Source organism: Barbatula barbatula (assembly GCF_947034865.1).
Source record: "Barbatula barbatula genome assembly, chromosome: 9".
NCBI classification, from domain to species: domain Eukaryota; kingdom Metazoa; phylum Chordata; class Actinopteri; order Cypriniformes; family Nemacheilidae; genus Barbatula; species Barbatula barbatula.
This window is the reverse complement of record NC_136772.1, coordinates 10,284,906-10,301,530: the sequence shown is the minus strand read 5'-3', so window position 1 is coordinate 10,301,530 and position 16,625 is coordinate 10,284,906. Positions and strand designations below refer to the sequence as shown.

The window sequence follows — 16,625 nt, the reverse complement described above, 5'->3', positions numbered from 1 at the left end:
TCTTTATGTTGCTTCTTGTCATCTGAAATCAAGTCTTATTGTTCCTCCACTGATATTTGTAGTCATTTCTTGCTGATGACTGCAATGCATTAGCAAAGCTTAAACAGAAACAAATGAAGGTATATATATTGTAACTTAGCAGAGTACAATCTTTTTTGTTTTCAAGTCAATGCATTAAACACTGAATCTCGATACTAAAGGTAATTAAGATGTAATTTGTTAGGTGTCTGGAAGAAAGAAAAACAAAAAAGTGCCAATTCCACATATAAACGCTTAAGAGGGATTTCAGACTTTTAGACTTTGCTGCCCCCTTTTGGATATATGGGTATTAGCACTTGAGATCCTTATTCTACATTTTTGTTGGGAATTGTGAATTAACATGTCAATGAAAACAAAAAAGTGTTAATCAAAATAATATACGGTTATTGAGCTATTATTGTCTCCCATTTCCAATATTGTAATCCTAAAACCTTAAGGAACTTTAGTGCGGGTGTTTGTTTCCTCCGGTTTTATTTGAACCGAACACGCGAGAACGTACAAGCGTTACAGCAGTTGACAAATAACATTTCGTTTCCTCCGTAAATTGCATTTAAAAAGTAACTTCAATGTGAAGATTAATATATTTTACAATTGAATGTTTGGTGAAGGGACGTGTTTTAGGAAACAGCCCCGACAAACAATTATGAAGAATTTTGTATAACTTCGTATATATTCAATGCAGTGCGCGGGTGCAGAGTAAGATGTGTTTTACTGTTTGGTGTAATAATTACGAATTATTAAACGTGTCTAAAATTTGCACACGCGTGTGACCTAATAATTTGTAAACGTTTGACGTACATATGAATGACCTCAATACGTAAAGGTTCGGAGCAACGCAGATGGATGCGTGACAGAAGCGGCTTGAACAAACAGCAGCTGTGTACGGGAATGAATCTGGCGATGAAGACACTACATCTACTGCAGGCACATACATCATGCTGGTCTGTGGCGCGGCAAAATGTTCATCACATGGCCTCCATCAAACACGTTTGTCTTCTCTCTGAGAGGAGACGTCAGGGTCTTCTGTACCCCTTTAGTGCTCTGGAGGGGCACTTGACCCCACAGGTAGACCAAGCTGAATTCAAGATCTTCCATCCCAGCCTGAACGACCTCTGTAGGGCAGAGACACTGTTCACTCCCTCCCATAAACACCACATTGACTATTCCACTTCAGCAGTCCGGATGGATCATGTACCTGCGCTTAAACAGCCAGAGGTGAGATTTCTGTTCAGTGCGAGTCTCCTTTAAGTTGCTTTCATATTTGATACGCCAAAGAACTTCTTGTATGGTTTAAATGTCCAAATACTTTTAGGATTCACTAGACATTTCAAACTGTGCTACAGGTTTACTTTGTGTTTGACAGGTGTGTTTTATGGGCAGGAGTAATGTTGGGAAGTCTTCTCTCATCCGAGCTTTGTTTTCTCTTGCTCCAGACGTAGATGTGCGCGTCTCTAAAACACCGGTAAGAAGAATGCCAGATGTCCTCCTTTTTATCTTTGGTTGCTGTTTCATATCTCATGAGGATTTCAGTTGTCTTCAAACCTTTTTTAAATTTGGTTATAAAAATTGGTATCTTTACGTAGTTTGAGACATTGAGTTTGCTTCTCACACTATAGACGATACACTACACTACAATGAAAAAAAAAATACAAACAAAATCGTTCTCCATTTCATTCAATAGAACTGTTCAGAGAAATGTCTACAGTATCATCTGGTCATTTTTTGTCCTACTCACGTTTCTCCACTTTAAAACAGGGTCACACTAAAAAGCTGAATTTCTTCAATGTGGGAAAGGCTTTTGCTTTAGTGGACATGCCGGGGTATGGACACAATGCTCCACAGGACTTTGTGGAGATGGTAGAACCTTACCTTCAGGAACGTCAGAAGTAAGATGCTTTCGAAATGATTTCCACAATTTATTGTGCGCCTGTCTTGATTAGAAATGTGTGTAATAATGTGTAACTTTGTGTGTAATAATGTGGCGAGTAACTTTGTAAACATGTCGATTTCTTTATTGCATTTAATATCTAGTCTGGTGAGGACGTTCTTGCTGGTGGATAGTGGAGCAGGACTGCAGAGGGCAGATTTAGTTGCTGTGGAAATGTTGGAGGAGTTTAGTTTACCTTACGTGGTATGTTTCTTTGTGCTCTTACCATGACTGTCCAGCAGGGGTTGTCAGAGTACTATACTGCACTACAAAAGGCAAAGTGCAGTTCACTACACAAACACTGAAACTGAGAAAAATGCCTTCAAAGTCATTGCAGCCTGTTACTGCAATTTTGACACACTTTTGTTTATCTGAAACGGGACAAAATTGAACCAGGAGACTTGTCGAAAGACAGAACCGATGTTACAAAGCCCAATTCAAATCTTATCTTAATTTTTACCAAAGGTGTAGTTACTGCACTTTGCCTTTGTAGGGCAATATACAATTCTAACTAAATTTTAAGCTGATTAGCAAAATAATGAAAATAAAACCTTGTTGAAAATATTTGACCAAATAATCCCATTTATCTTTACCATAATATCAACATAGTGAAAATGCATTGTGGTCGAAACATTATTTATCAATTATTTTTGAGAAGGGTCCAGTGTGTGACAGAAATGCAATATAATATGCATAACTATGTCTTCAGAGGTGAATACAAAACTTTTATATATCAGTTCTTTCTGGTTCTCGAATCTGATTGGCTGATAGCCATGAGATATTCCACCAGAATTGCCACGGTTATTGCCATCTATAAACATGTGCCATCGAACTGTTGTATAAATCCAATATTGCTCTCGTAGTCTTATGATAGTGCTCTAATATCAGGGAATGTGATTGCCACCGGCAGTTGGCCTGCGGCCTTGTGCCTCTTGCTTAATCACAGCCATGCTGATATAATAGCACCATCACACTCCATATTTGAGCGATATTGCAGTAACATAATGAAGCGTTATGTTTTATTACCTTAGAATGAACTATTTCTATCTACATACGTGGACAAACTGCTCTATATAGCATGTATCGATATCATCTCCTTTGGAAAAGAAGCGAAAACGTGATGACCTCTTTGTCCTGTGATAGCTCTTCGAGAGTGGGTGTGGAGTGAGCTGTTGGTTGCAATTCGCATCCTAACCTGTTGATGCTGCTAAAATCTCCGTATTGCTGCTTAAAATTATCTGCTGTGTTATATGCAGTTTACAGATGCTGTTATTCAACTAACAGTGCATTCTATGTAAATAATTTCACAGTAGATGCGTTCCTCTTTCACAGTGACCAGAAGTTTCAGTTATGTTAGAAAAAAGCACGTTGATACTGCTATCATTAGTATGCCAGCAAACAAACATTGACTACACGGAACAAAAAATACTCCTACTTATAAAGGCTTCATTTATATTCCTTTTCTAAGATTTCTTTTGAACAAGACTTTATCTATTCATTGAAAAGAACATGTTATTTATTTACCCTCTGTTTAATCTGACATTAAAAGAATATCTCTTTTTCTGTCATGATTTAGCTGGTGGTGACAAAAATAGACAGGACTAGACAGGGCGCTTTGTTGACCTTGATGGTACAGCTCCAGGACTTTATCAAGAAGCAAACCAGCACGTGTTTTCCACAGCCCTTTTTAGTGAGGTGAGACGCACTAAAGTTCACCAAGAATAATTATTGTGTTTTCTATGCAACTGTATTCTACGGGTCATTCTCACAAAACCGTTAAACATCATGGCAGTTATGATTTTAAATACAAAACAAAAAAGACGAAGAATAATTTTAAATTGTCAATAAAAGGTTTGAAGATGCCAGACTTTGTTTTAAATACCTAAAAAGTAAGGCTGTGGGGCAAATATTGAAATTCTTGTTTGACATCTTGAAACCAATCACACCATGAACACACAAGATACTCCACCGGTGTCCTGTTTCTGATTCTTTACGAGATCTGCTACACATACCGATGTGTCAATGATCTGACAATGCACCGTTTAAAACACCTTATTTGATGTTATGTCAGCACACATTGTTTGCTCACAACTGAGTACATCAATCCTGTTTTTTTAATATGTCAGTGCCCTGTCATACGAGCCTTTTGTTTTATAACAATGAGAATGATTACATTCCTTTAGTTGAAATGACATTGTTGCTGATAAGATAAGGCGAGGGGTTTGAGAACACTGGAAACAAGCACACCATGTCTGCAGTAGTTTGAGGTCAGGGTCGTGAAGTCTCCGGCTTTGTGTGTCAATACAGGAAGTCAACGTTTCGCAGATAAGATGATAAGGAACATACCATTCAGCTTAGTTAGGTGCCTCTACCAATTACTGCACACATATATAATTAAAAACATATTTACACAGGACACGGTGGGGCATTTAGAAAATATAAAGTAATGCATTTATTTGCATTCTTTTTTCATGTTACCAGTTATGTATATTATCATTTACTCACCCTCTTGTAATTTCAAACCTGTATGACTTTATATTGTCATACAGAACACAAAAAAAGATATTTTGAAGAATGTTGTTAACCGACATCTATTCACTTGCATTGTTTTGTGTCCGTACATTAGAAGTGAATTGGTGCCGGCGCTGTTCAGTTACCATGTTCAGCATAACGTTCTGCAGAATAAAGAGAGTCATTACAAGAGGATGAGTATAGGATGACAATATTGTAATTTTTGGGTGAACAATCCTTTTAAGAAACAGTTGATGATTTATTTTATCTCGGCATGTTTCTTGGGAGGCAAAGAACATGCTCACTGGCACAAGTCTGCACACACCTAAATATTGTCCTATAGGTTCTTACATTCTTATTTTTTTAATCAAATTATGTCCACTTTTCTTTGTCTTAAGTAAAGAACTAGTTATTTCCAGGTTTTAGTGTAGAAGACAACTCACTAACTAAATATTTAAATGAACACATTATGTAAATATTATAGTGTTTTCTGGACCCTATTGTGTATATAATAATTAATACATGTTTTTTTCTCCCCACCTCTCGTTCCCTTCTGTTACCGACAGTTCAGTCCAGTTCTCTGGAATTCACCTTCTCAGGTGTTTCATTGTACATGTAACAGGAAATCTTCAGCTTACTGCTGAACAAACATAACTGACTGCAATGACGGTTTCTCAGATACATCTACCGTAAGGTCAGCTATGTGAAATAAAAAACGTTTGCCATCTGAAAATGACATGTTTCTTGAATTTGTTAAGATCTGGTCTTTGTGTTCTTGATCATTGAATTGTTTGTGCTAAAGATGTATTGTTGAGTCTGAGTCTGGTCTTGCTTTTAAGCTTTAAACCAAATTTAGCATGTGGAAACAGGAACACAATAAGTTCCAGATCCAGTGTTGAACTCATCAGATATGTCACATGAGCTTTTCATTGATTGTCCTTTTGTTCATAACACATGGGATGTATTGTTTCATGTGTCACACTGGTCACTATTCGTACTGAACACAGGGTTATTAATTACTCCTGAGGAGTCGTGTCTCAAGATGGATCAATTCTGGGTTAATGTCCTTATTTGTATGTTGACAAGGTCCATAATGTACAGCATGCAACGAGAATGCAATCTGTATTAAAATACTATTTGGCTGGTCTTTGAAAAGTTGCTACGTAATTCTGCATGTTTTATAAAAGTGATGTCTTAAAAAAAATTATTATACAAATTAGTTAATTGTATTTGTAGAAACACACAATGGCATACACGCATAAATATTAAATTTGGAGTTTGATAGCCCATTTACATTCAATAAATAAAAAGACTGGCCATGATTTACTTTTCAAGGATAATAAATGTACCTTTTGTTCCATAGAAGAAAGACCATCAAGGACACAGGGTTATAATGACATGATGATGAACTATAACAGATTTTTTGGGTGGACTACACCTATAAATACTCAATAAATGTGTTGTTATCTTTAACAAATTTTTATGTTTTTATATTTTTACATACCCTACCAGAACAGTTCGTAAGTAGCATTCAATCGATGAACTTTGTGCCGAATTGCCCTTGTTAGCTCTGAATGTCTAAATTAGATTTTTTATTATTTAACTTTGTGGTCAATTTTGTGTGTGTGTGGAGATATTTGTAACGGAGGGAGATAAAGTGATGCTTAACACGTTTCTCTTGTCATGACCCAAATGGGTCATTTACAAATTATTCTGCAGTTTATGGCTGTGATTTTCTCGTAACCATCCATATTGTGCTGTGACGCACATAGCATCGTGTCAGGTATCCTTACTTCTCCACTCAGCATTAGCATTGATGGTGATGATACAGAGCTGTATATGAAGATAAACTATAAAATTTAAGTGTCACAATGTTATAAAAAGGCAAGAGGGTGCAATCACATTTATTGTGCCCACATTTAACTTAGTTTTTGCCCACGCTTTTCCTTTTATGCATTTACTTTTGGACACTGACCCCATAAAACATTTGCAGCTAGTTAATTTTTTATTTTTTAACTTTTTCTTCAAAATTTTATAGGCACTGGTAGATATTAAAACCCTGCCTCGGCTTGTAAAAGTACATGAGTTTCTTGAAACATAGAGAGAGGGGTAAGTGGGGTATTAAGTGGGAGTATTTTGAAAAATGTATCGGACTTAAAACGCAGAACTGGACTTTTAAAGCATTTTCTCCAAATCATCCTTTCAGAAGACAGAACCATTATCTCCTCCAATTGGAATCCACACTTCCGACCTGTTTTTCGATTCCCTTCGGAGCGTATGTTTAATTTTTCAGCATTTCATTCGAACTCACTTTAATCAACATGTGCACCCCACAGCCCATATGTCCTGTCAATGCCACCATCTGCTCAGGCAAGTCCTGCCTGGTACCCCCTAGTAACTTCAATGAGATCCTTGGGGTGGTAATGAGTACTACGCTGACCGTCATGCTGGCCATGGTCATGTTTGCTATGGGCTGCACTGTCGAGGTTAAAAAACTATGGGGGCACATCCGCAGGCCCTGGGGCATTTTCATCGGATTCTTGTGCCAATTTGGCATCATGCCTTTCACTGCCTTTGCACTTTCTCTAGCATTCAATGTGCTGCCCATCCAAGCTGTGGTCATTATCATCATGGGCTGTTGCCCTGGAGGGTCCAGCTCGAATATTATCTGCTATTGGCTCGATGGAGACATGGATCTAAGGTGAGAGCATTTGTTTTGTTTAGTCATATTTAGCCTTGAAATAAATCCATCAAATATCAGCTCCTGGGTAATTGTGTTTTTCCTTTCCTGTTTATCAAAAAAAAATGTATATTAATATATTTTATTTTGTTTATTTGTGTGTATATATATATATAGTGTGTGTGTTATATAAACATATACAGGTTAGCGGTCAGCAGATATTTTTTGCTGCCTCAAACCTAAAACCGTTGATGAATTAAAGTAATGTAAAACATTATTTAAGTCAAACGTTTGATTAAATGTATGCATTTGCTGATCCACTCATATTACATATTATTTTATTTTTAGTTGAAAATGATACACTATTTTAACAAAGAAAAAAGGAACAAAATCACAAGATCAGGCTAATTGTCATTTATAAACTTCCTGACATAACTAATGTTTTTATATGAACATAATTCTATATTTGTAGGTTTGTCTAAGTGAAAATAAAATAGGTATGTGATTTGATAAAGTGTATTCCAGTTTGAGGATAACTGTATAATGGTGGAATGATCATCTTTATAAGTAAAACTGTGTTAACGTAACTCTTTATGATGCCCGTAGTATCAGCATGACAGCATGTTCTTCAATCCTGGCGCTGGGCATGATGCCTCTCTGTTTGCTCATCTACACGTCAGTCTGGACATCAGCCGATACTCTCCAGATCCCTTATGACAGCATTGGTAATCTCACCTGCTTTAGTATTATTCAAGTCTAAAGTCGGTGTGGAAAAAAGTATTCCTGACATGCATAAAAATACGTGTTAGAGACCTATGGGGTCTTGTGTGTGAAATGCTATTATGTTGAATTCTCTAGGTATCACGCTAGTGAGTTTACTTGTGCCTGTCGGTTTGGGAATGTATTTGAAAAGCAGGTGGCCCGAAATAGCTAAAAAAGTCCTCAAAGTGAGTTTTTCTTTCTTCGCATTGAAAATTCCAATTTCACATTGTTAAGCGGCTTCACGTGTTATTTTCTGTATGTTCAGGTCGGATCTGTGGTTGGAATCGTACTCATTATAGTGATTGCAGTCATAGGTGGTGTGCTGTATCAGTCCTCATGGGTCATTTCACCTTCGCTTTGGATCATCGGCACCATTTATCCCTTTATTGGATTTGGTCTAGGCTTTCTGCTGGCTCGCTTTGTGGGACAACCTTGGTACAGGTATGAACAATAAAACACTTCTTTTCATAAAACTTTTTTTTATAAAAATGTGGCACATTGTGCTCGTGCAGATGATATAGGTTAAGCTTTTTTACACTGTAAATTACTGTCACGTGTTTAAAACAGTTTATGTAACTATTTCGTTAGATGACACAACCCTTTTGTGTGAATTATTGTGCACATGATCGCAGGTGTCGCACCATTGCATTAGAAACTGGCATGCAGAACGCCCAGCTTTGCAGTACTATAACCCAGCTGTCCTTCAGTCCTGCTGAGCTTGAACTCATGTTCGCCTTCCCCTTAATCTACAGTATCTTTCAGCTAGTTGTGTCCGGGATTATGGTGGGAGGTAGGATGGCTCTTGTGTCCACTCTACATTCAAAAATTTGGAATAATAGTGTTACAACAGTTATGTAGCTAGAATCTTGAATTGTTATTTTGAAAAGTAATAATAAAAATATGTTTAATTGAATGCTTATATATAGACTATATAATAAACATTTCTGGATTTTCTTGAATTTAATGAAATGCTGGTCAACGTCTGTATTTTCAGTCTATTACTCACTCAAGCGCCGTGGTCTGAAGAGTTCATTGGAAATGGATGGGGAAAGTGCAGAAAGCACAAATGAACCTGGATCTGTGAAAGATAAGCAAGCTTATGCTTTGGACAATAGTGTCTTTCAGTGTGATGGGAATGGCAACAATGAGGAAAAAGGCAAAGGTACGCATCTGTGATCTAGCCCTTTAATCAAGCAATCTACTTTGATAATAATAATAATTAAAGTCAACCCCGTAACATTAAAGTTTAACAAACAAATGCAAGAGGTTTGCCCATGTTTACAAACACAAAGCTACATTGTCGATGTATTGGGTGTGTTCTTTTCCATTGAGTCCAAAGCATGCAGGTAACTTCAAATTGAATGTTCAAGAGAAGTTGAAAGTTATTTAAAGAAAACAGTGTGTATATACTACATATACAGGATATATATATATATATATATATAGTAGATTAAGTGTTAGGTTAATTTAATACATGTTATGTTATGTTATGTACTGATATAAAAATTACAAGGGGCCTTTTGCAAAAGATTTTTGCTTTCTATATTATTTATATGTTAGAACCCTACGTACTATTTTTAAGAACACACGCAATGGAAGTTTTTTGGAAGTATTAATTGTTTTAAAGCAAGAAATGTATTTGTCCTTGTTAATATTTATATGCACTGTAATATAAATAAATTAATCTTTCAAGATGTCCCATTTTTTATTTTATAGTACATAAGGCAGCTGTACAAGAAACATATTGACTTTAAGCAAAACATATAAGGTTAAACAAGTAAAAACTAAAAAAGTTTTTCTCATGTTTTCTGTGGAAAATACTTTATTGGGAAATATGTTAAATCAGTTGTCAAGCTGGAATTCATATCTATGTTCTCAGACAATATTGGTGATCTATCAGTCATCAATAAGCTTGTTAATTACAACCTTATAGCTGGAAAACATTGATTTCTCTTAACAGCCAAATGTGCCTCTTCATAATTTAACAAAACTACGAACACTGATTCTCACAAACTGCTGACTTTTCTTTTCGGATGGAAGTCTGACAAAGGACTTGAAATCGCTGAAACATCTTGTGTTTATAACACAGAGTGATGTGAACATCTCACTAGTTTAAAGGACTTATGTCTCCAGGGAATTGGTCTTCACTGCAGTTGTGATGATGTTTCGTTGGTCTCATGGGTGAAGGACAACAGTTAGGTGGAGGTTGTTATGTTCAAGCTCACCATGGAAAAACTGCAGTGTCATGATGAAATTGATCTACTCAACTTTGTTCATTACGTCCAGGAGAACTGCTCATTTGATTTAGAATTTGTGGTCTTTGCCTCAACATCTGCTTTTTTATATTTGTTTATTTTTGTAGTATTGTCATATCAGTTTGCAAGGCAATACATAAAGCCATTCTTTCACATTGCCAGTGGATGGTTCAGAAGAAGATTTACATAAAGATGGCAAACGGCAGAAAAATGTTTGTTTCATACAGCAGTAAGGATGAGTGCTGGGTCATGGAAGAACTTCTTCCAAACATGGAACAGCACGGCCCTCCATTTCTGCGTCTCTGTTTGCACAGGCGGGACTTTCAGTTGGAACATTGTGGAAAACATCACAGACAGCATCTATGTATGTCGACGAACTCTTTGTCTTGTCAGTCGTAACTACATCCGTAGCAGCTGGTGTTCTTTAGAGATGTGGCTTGGCACCTATAGAATCCAGGTAGAACAGAGACATTCTTATCCTGGTCTTCCTAGAAAAAATCCCATCTCGCCTGCTATCCTGTCATCATAAGTTGGCCCGACTGGTGAAAACAGGATTTATTTAGACTGGCCACTGGACCCAGAGATGCACGAGGCATTCTGGGAAAGGTTGTGGAATAAACTGAGCTTTGACAAAAACAACTAGACTTTACTGTGAATTGTAACAAAAATTCATGCTGAATTCAGTGGTAGTAGGTGTAACCATATTGTATTTATGCAGTTCCAGACCAGTGGTGTAATCCTATCAAAAAAAGTGGTGTACTGTATACTATGCAACCTCGGCCTCAAATAGCCAAAAGACAAGGGTCAGTGTTTTTATAGTAACATATGACAATTATTTCAGTTAAATATGTATGACTAATTCTACAATTATGCTTTGAATATTGGTAATCAGTAAAGTCAGTAATGTTGACCACGATACAATATTTTTTACAAAGCGTCACATCTTTTTAACACGTCACATATACAAGTTTATGTAAAAACATTTGCAAGATTTTACAGAATACAGATGTAACTTTGTCATCACTGCCATCTTTGTGTCAATACTTGTTATTACTTTAAGGGGAAGATATTAATGTGTGAAGTAAACGTTGTGGTAAAAACCAAACTACATTATTTTAAATCCAGAATAAACATATCAAGGAGGTTTAAAATGGTTGTAAATTCATGTTTACAAAGTGAAGCAATTTAGCAAGGCCTGTTTATTAATCTATAAGTAATTTAAGTAATAAATACATTATTTCTGGTGGGTGACACTACAATCCTGAATTCTGTCAGAATTCTAGCATCTGTACAGCGTGAATAAAGCGTGAGATTCATCGAGTTCTTAGAAGAAATGCTAATAAACTAAAATAAATATTGTTTGACTTTTATTGCTTTTGTTTTCGGTTAATAGAAATCGGAAAGAGGACAAAATACAAATCAGAAGATTTAGATTTTTTTATCAAGCTCAACATATAGTAAAAATATGCTTTTTTCCAAATTTTTCCACAATGCTGTGGTAATTCTGAAGAAATATACTCCACTCCACGTGCCATCCAACCTGAAAATTATGAATAATATAAACCTTTTTTTAAACATTTATCAACATTCTTTAGAATATCTTATTTCTTGTTCTGCAGATCAAATTCATAAATTTTTTAAATGACAAGAGGATAAGAAAATGATGACAGAATATACATTTTTGAGTGAAACGTCCCTTTAATCTCAATAAGCTACATATAAATTTGTGTTTTATGTTCACATTTACAGTCAGTAAAAAATAACCAAGTACATACATTGAAGACTGAAAAACTAAAATCCAATGGATGCAAAAATATCATCAATGTCATTCTTGGGCAAATTCACTGGTTTCTGCATGACAATCTGCAAGTGCCTTTTGTCCTCCTCACACGTAGGTGCCACATTATGTCCAGAGACCTCTTTCCTTTTATCCACCGGGCTGCAGTTCCTCCTGTTCTTTAACGACGCCACAAACAATTCTTTAACAGTTTTAGAGCGTATCCTTGCAAACACAGATCGTCTTGTAGTTCGGTAAAATGCCATGAATGATCTAATGGAGGTTTTGTGGTGCCACCGAGTTCTCCAAACTGCAGCACAGGAACTGGAACATTTTAGCGAAATGTTCTTCTGAAGGATCAATGCTTTTTGAGCTTTTACCTTAAAGATCTTTAATCTCTTCTCCACCCTGGGATTCAAACAATTATGACTTTATTAGAGATAACTCAAAATTTAACTTATTTGTTAGTTTTAATTCAACTTAAAAATATTAGTCAAGTTTGCACAAAAAAAATCAATTGTACAAACAAACACATATTTGGCATATAAACAATATTTTACTGTACCTGATGCCATCAGCTTCCAGACTTTCCATTCTCAGGCACTTCAGGAGTAAGTAGGACACACGCTTACGCTCTTGATGTAATTTACAGCTCCTACACCAGTGCATTACTTCTTTCAGCCAGGCAGTCATATTGCTGAAGGACGACACCTTCCGCAGCAAGTTCAAGAACTTTCTCTTTTGAGAGACTCCAACTTGGCGTAAGCTATCCAATTTTTGCCCTCGACATATACTCTTAAACAAAAAGAACAGACAGGAATGTTGGTATAAAGGCAGAAAAACAACCAATCTTTGTAACTCTTTGTAACGTTCACTGACGTGACGGAAATGGACCAAATACCTGTTTCACTGATTTGCAAGGTTGTTGAAGCATAGCCTTTATGTCCAGTCCATAGGAGGAGACTTCTGGAGAATTACAGGCAAATATATGTATAACACACACACACATTTAAATATAAAAGCAGAGACACATTAACAAAATAAACCACATTGGCCAAAAAAGCCCCAAATACCTGGTCGTCGCTGTAGGACTGCTGTTCCCAGATCTGTACTAGAGCCTTCATAGTGACCAGAAGCTAATACTGGGATCATCGCTCTCTCCTCTCGTTCTATGTCCTCCTCCATCTCGGTCTTCCCAAAAAGCCTGCCGAGAACAGAAAACCGTTGCTTTCTTGAGGCCCATGATGGTTTTGTAGAGTCATCGTCCATTGGCAGATCAGGGTGTGAATGCAACAGAAAGTCTTTCAGGTTCCCAGGCAGAGTAAAGTCCGTTAGGTAGGCCATTGGCTGGGACTGCCTCACCATCTGGAGCAGTTCAATGGTTCTTCCGTACATGGGGATAAGGGCTCTCAGAATGCCTCTGAAGAACACCCTAAATTTATATAAACAGAAAAAAGCATATATATATATATATAGATATATATATATAGATATATATATATAGATATATAGATAGATATATAGAGAGAGAGAGAGAGAGAGACTGGTGTTTCTATTATTAAACCCAAATCCCTATTATACTCAGTGTTGGCATAGTTAGCTACATCAGTAAACTCACCAGAGGCGACTCAACATGCTGGTTATCACCACATTCAGGACAATGAATTCACCCAGATGCAGGTGTTGTCGTGTCCGCCTAACTGGGGTGTCAAGGACCAGAGCAACGCAGTTTCGGAGAACCCAACAAAACGACACAAAATGTATAACTTTTTGAAAGTTACTTCAAAAGCTTAAAGCAAAGCTTTAAAAGTCAGTGCATTATCATTCAGTCTGTGCTTCAACCCATATTGTATTGAACATTAAGGATACAGGAACGCTTGGGTGCACCGTTCCAGTGTTCGAGCTAACAGGCTGGAGGCACCAAGAAGTTTGAGACAGAGCCACTCTAACATGGGCTGACTGGGAACGTCACACTCCCCAACATCTGTTCCAGCATCCCTACGCAAAAACATCATTCCAACAATATGACATAAGAAACGTATATTACTGAAACATATTACAGTAAACCCACACACATCACCTCCGATATTTGTTTGGACACAATTCCACCAGGTCTTCTATTGTTGCTTGTAACTTCATCTCTTTCAAGCGGTCTATGCATTGTTCGACCTGCAGATAAAACAAATATGAGCTCAAATACTTCACATATGTACATGACTGCCATGGGCAGCTATTATCAAATTCCTTAAATACATTATACAATGTATAAATACAAAAAACCCACCTGCTTTAGTGATCGAAAAGGCTTGTGTTGTCTGAAGCTATTGTTCAAGACGTAAAGTAATTCATACATCACACGGATTTCAGTCTGCAGGACTTGGCTGCATAACAGTGTCAACGCTCTATTACAGTCAGCAAGAAGACGTTCAATAAGGACACCTTAAAAGAGACACGTTATTACAAAACAAGACTTTTAAAAGGCCATGGATCCTTCGGTGTCTGGGGACGGCACTGTGTGCATTATTTCACGGGCTTTAAAAAGCACACGTGGGAACCATGCGTTTAGATCATATGCAGCGAGGCGAACTGTTCTTATATCTGCACAACAGAAAATGTGTTATATTAAATAAATGGAGAAATACCTGTTGTATCGGTAAATGCGATTCGACTTGAAGAAACAGCGCTTGGAAACGGAATATGAACTTTATTCCAGGGTTCCTGCGCCATGTTTACAGCCTGTCCGTCGAGGAGTGAAAACCAGCCAATCATACGCTAGCTACCGTGATTGCGTCATAGCTCCTAAAAGGTACATGCACTGCCTTTATAGTCGGGAAAGTGTTTTACTTCCCATTTATTATAAGGATGCCGTATCTGTTCTGCTTTTTAAATGTTGTGTATCAATCATAAGTGTGCTTTTCTTTCATGTTTTTTTTCTCCTCCTCTCAATAATAATACAATAATTATTTGTATTTTTTAGCGGACACAAATACAGTAAATATAAACATATTATTTTTGTGAGGGACACATTACTGAACACTCCAAACCTATCATTATACACAAGTGTAGACTTTAAACCAGCAGAACCAACTTAAAGAGCACTATAGTTTCACTATTTCTAAAGACATTTTTAAAAAGTTATATTATCTAATATAAAAAATGTTAATAAATAAAATAAAGTCAAGTGCAAGTTATTTGATTAAATATATTTTATATATTAAGGAGAGACATGCAAGATATTAATACGAATAATTATCATTACTATTTATATCATTTATGTTCTAGTATCCATGTAATGATCTGTGAATTCACTTCTTCCGAGACCGATTCTTCTGTTCTTCCCCGTACTGTAAGTCCATGGCTCGCACCTTTGACCCAGTGAACCGCAGTGGCGCACTTCATTAACTTTATAACATTTTCCAGAAGTTTCTGAAAAAAAGGGAAAATGATACCCGGTTTGTTTTGGTGTAGAAACCAAACCAAAAAAAATGGCTCCACAATGCAGTGCTTCAGCAAACCTGTTGGGTTTATGAGAAGCTACAAGAAACAAAATAATGATACAAATATTAAATGGTCAACATGCAAAAACAGAGGTCGCTATTTCCAGGTTATAATCCCGAACAGCCTAAATCTTCCCATTCAACTTTACCTGTTCACACATATTGTCTGCTGTGCCAGAAACAAACAGCACAGGAGTGTGGGACAATGCACAGAGGTCTTGGCTTCTCTGAATGTGTGCGTGCGTTTTTCCTGGTGGATGCAGTGGGAATGATAAACACAAAAGACCCTGCACTGCATCTTCTTGCTCTGCACACATGACTCGACCCACTGCAACGGCTGCACGTGCACCCATAGAACGCCCTGGAAACATGCAATTACACAAACTCACACATTTTACAGAAATAAAGACCCTACAAACCAATATAGCAACTGCTGATCTTTCAGTTCCAACTTTACAAAAATATCTGTTAGTGTATCTGAGAGACAGGAAGACCTACCTCCGAGAAAAATACTATTTGATGTATACCTCTCATGAGCTTTTAAGTACTCCTGTTTGGTAAAAATAAAATAAATTAAGGTGTCTTGTAATGTATTTAATTCAGTGTACAATGTGTGCTTATATGTCTGAACAAAGTGCTTATAATATTGAAAAATAAATGCATACTACAGCAGCTCTGTAAGCTCTTATTCTGTACGCCAGGTTCAGTCCTTTGCAGGTGAAGCGCAGGCACAGAACACCTGAACCGGCGAGAGCACGCGTCATGATCTCCAGTTGCGTGATGTGCATGTCTCCCCCCGCGCCGTGCGTCAACACCACCGCTGCACGCAACGCGGTGACATCAGCGGGGACAGTAAACACGCCGTCCAGCTGTTTCTGCTCGAATGGTATTCTTACATTCTCCTGCGATATTACAACTTATTAAACAAATATTTCAAAAAGATCTCGAATTTGATTCTTTAAAAAATCTGACTTGATTGGTTATGTAATGTAGTGTAGCTGGACAATCAGTATTTTCTAATAATCACTAAATTATTAAATCCATGTATAAGTATTATACGCTGGCTAGTTGTTTTTAATCTGTCTATGTGGGAAAGTACCTCTGTAAACTCCATCACGAAGAAGGATGAGTAGAAGCAACTCTCATCACACGTGCAGCTAAATGTGGGAAAGTGGGA

General features: G+C 37.0%; 4 protein-coding genes across 6 annotated transcripts; 3 read left to right on the top strand and 1 right to left on the bottom strand.

Annotated features, from left to right (window-relative positions):
• The first annotated feature begins 499 nt into the window (after positions 1 to 499).
• Positions 500 to 5,948, top strand: gtpbp8 (GTP binding protein 8). Of its 3 annotated transcripts, XM_079464972.1 has the most exons (7): positions 523 to 735; positions 863 to 1,254; positions 1,403 to 1,501; positions 1,795 to 1,925; positions 2,071 to 2,170; positions 3,543 to 3,661; positions 5,044 to 5,948. In XM_079464972.1, the coding sequence occupies exons 2-7, from the start codon at positions 883 to 885 to the stop codon at positions 5,129 to 5,131; spliced, it is 909 nt and encodes a 302-aa protein (XP_079321098.1). In that variant the 5' UTR covers positions 523 to 735; positions 863 to 882; the 3' UTR covers positions 5,132 to 5,948. The 3 variants fall into 3 exon arrangements, 2 of the variants coding, with proteins under 2 accessions (XP_079321097.1, XP_079321098.1); XM_079464971.1 differs by having other exon boundaries at positions 500 to 1,254; XR_013787162.1 differs by lacking the exon at positions 5,044 to 5,948 and having other exon boundaries at positions 506 to 1,254; positions 2,071 to 2,520; positions 2,841 to 3,764.
• An 850-nt stretch (positions 5,949 to 6,798) lies between these two features.
• Positions 6,799 to 9,095, top strand: slc10a2 (solute carrier family 10 member 2; the record flags this gene model as incomplete). Its single annotated transcript, XM_079463888.1, has 6 exons — positions 6,799 to 7,178; positions 7,764 to 7,882; positions 8,016 to 8,104; positions 8,185 to 8,360; positions 8,552 to 8,709; positions 8,914 to 9,095. The coding sequence occupies 6 exons, from the start codon at positions 6,799 to 6,801 to the stop codon at positions 9,093 to 9,095; spliced, it is 1,104 nt and encodes a 367-aa protein (XP_079320014.1).
• A 1,050-nt stretch (positions 9,096 to 10,145) lies between these two features.
• Positions 10,146 to 10,817, top strand: LOC306898731 (toll-like receptor 13; the record flags this gene model as incomplete). The annotated part of the gene is given in 5 exon segments (XM_079464474.1): positions 10,146 to 10,356; positions 10,359 to 10,509; positions 10,511 to 10,636; positions 10,638 to 10,720; positions 10,723 to 10,817. Coding segments are annotated over 5 exon segments (666 nt in total).
• Positions 10,818 to 11,859: 1,042 nt separating this feature from the next.
• On the bottom strand, positions 11,860 to 16,609 carry LOC306898730 (nucleolus and neural progenitor protein-like). The gene is made up of 14 exons (XM_079464473.1): positions 16,548 to 16,609; positions 16,114 to 16,350; positions 15,947 to 15,998; positions 15,598 to 15,809; positions 15,237 to 15,377; positions 14,594 to 14,723; positions 14,236 to 14,390; positions 14,032 to 14,120; positions 13,821 to 13,949; positions 13,570 to 13,647; positions 13,025 to 13,383; positions 12,853 to 12,917; positions 12,517 to 12,746; positions 11,860 to 12,359 (listed from the first exon to the last, which is right to left on the bottom strand). The coding sequence occupies exons 1-14, from the start codon at positions 16,560 to 16,562 to the stop codon at positions 11,966 to 11,968; spliced, it is 2,286 nt and encodes a 761-aa protein (XP_079320599.1). The 5' UTR covers positions 16,563 to 16,609; the 3' UTR covers positions 11,860 to 11,965.
• Positions 16,610 to 16,625: the final 16 nt, after the last annotated feature.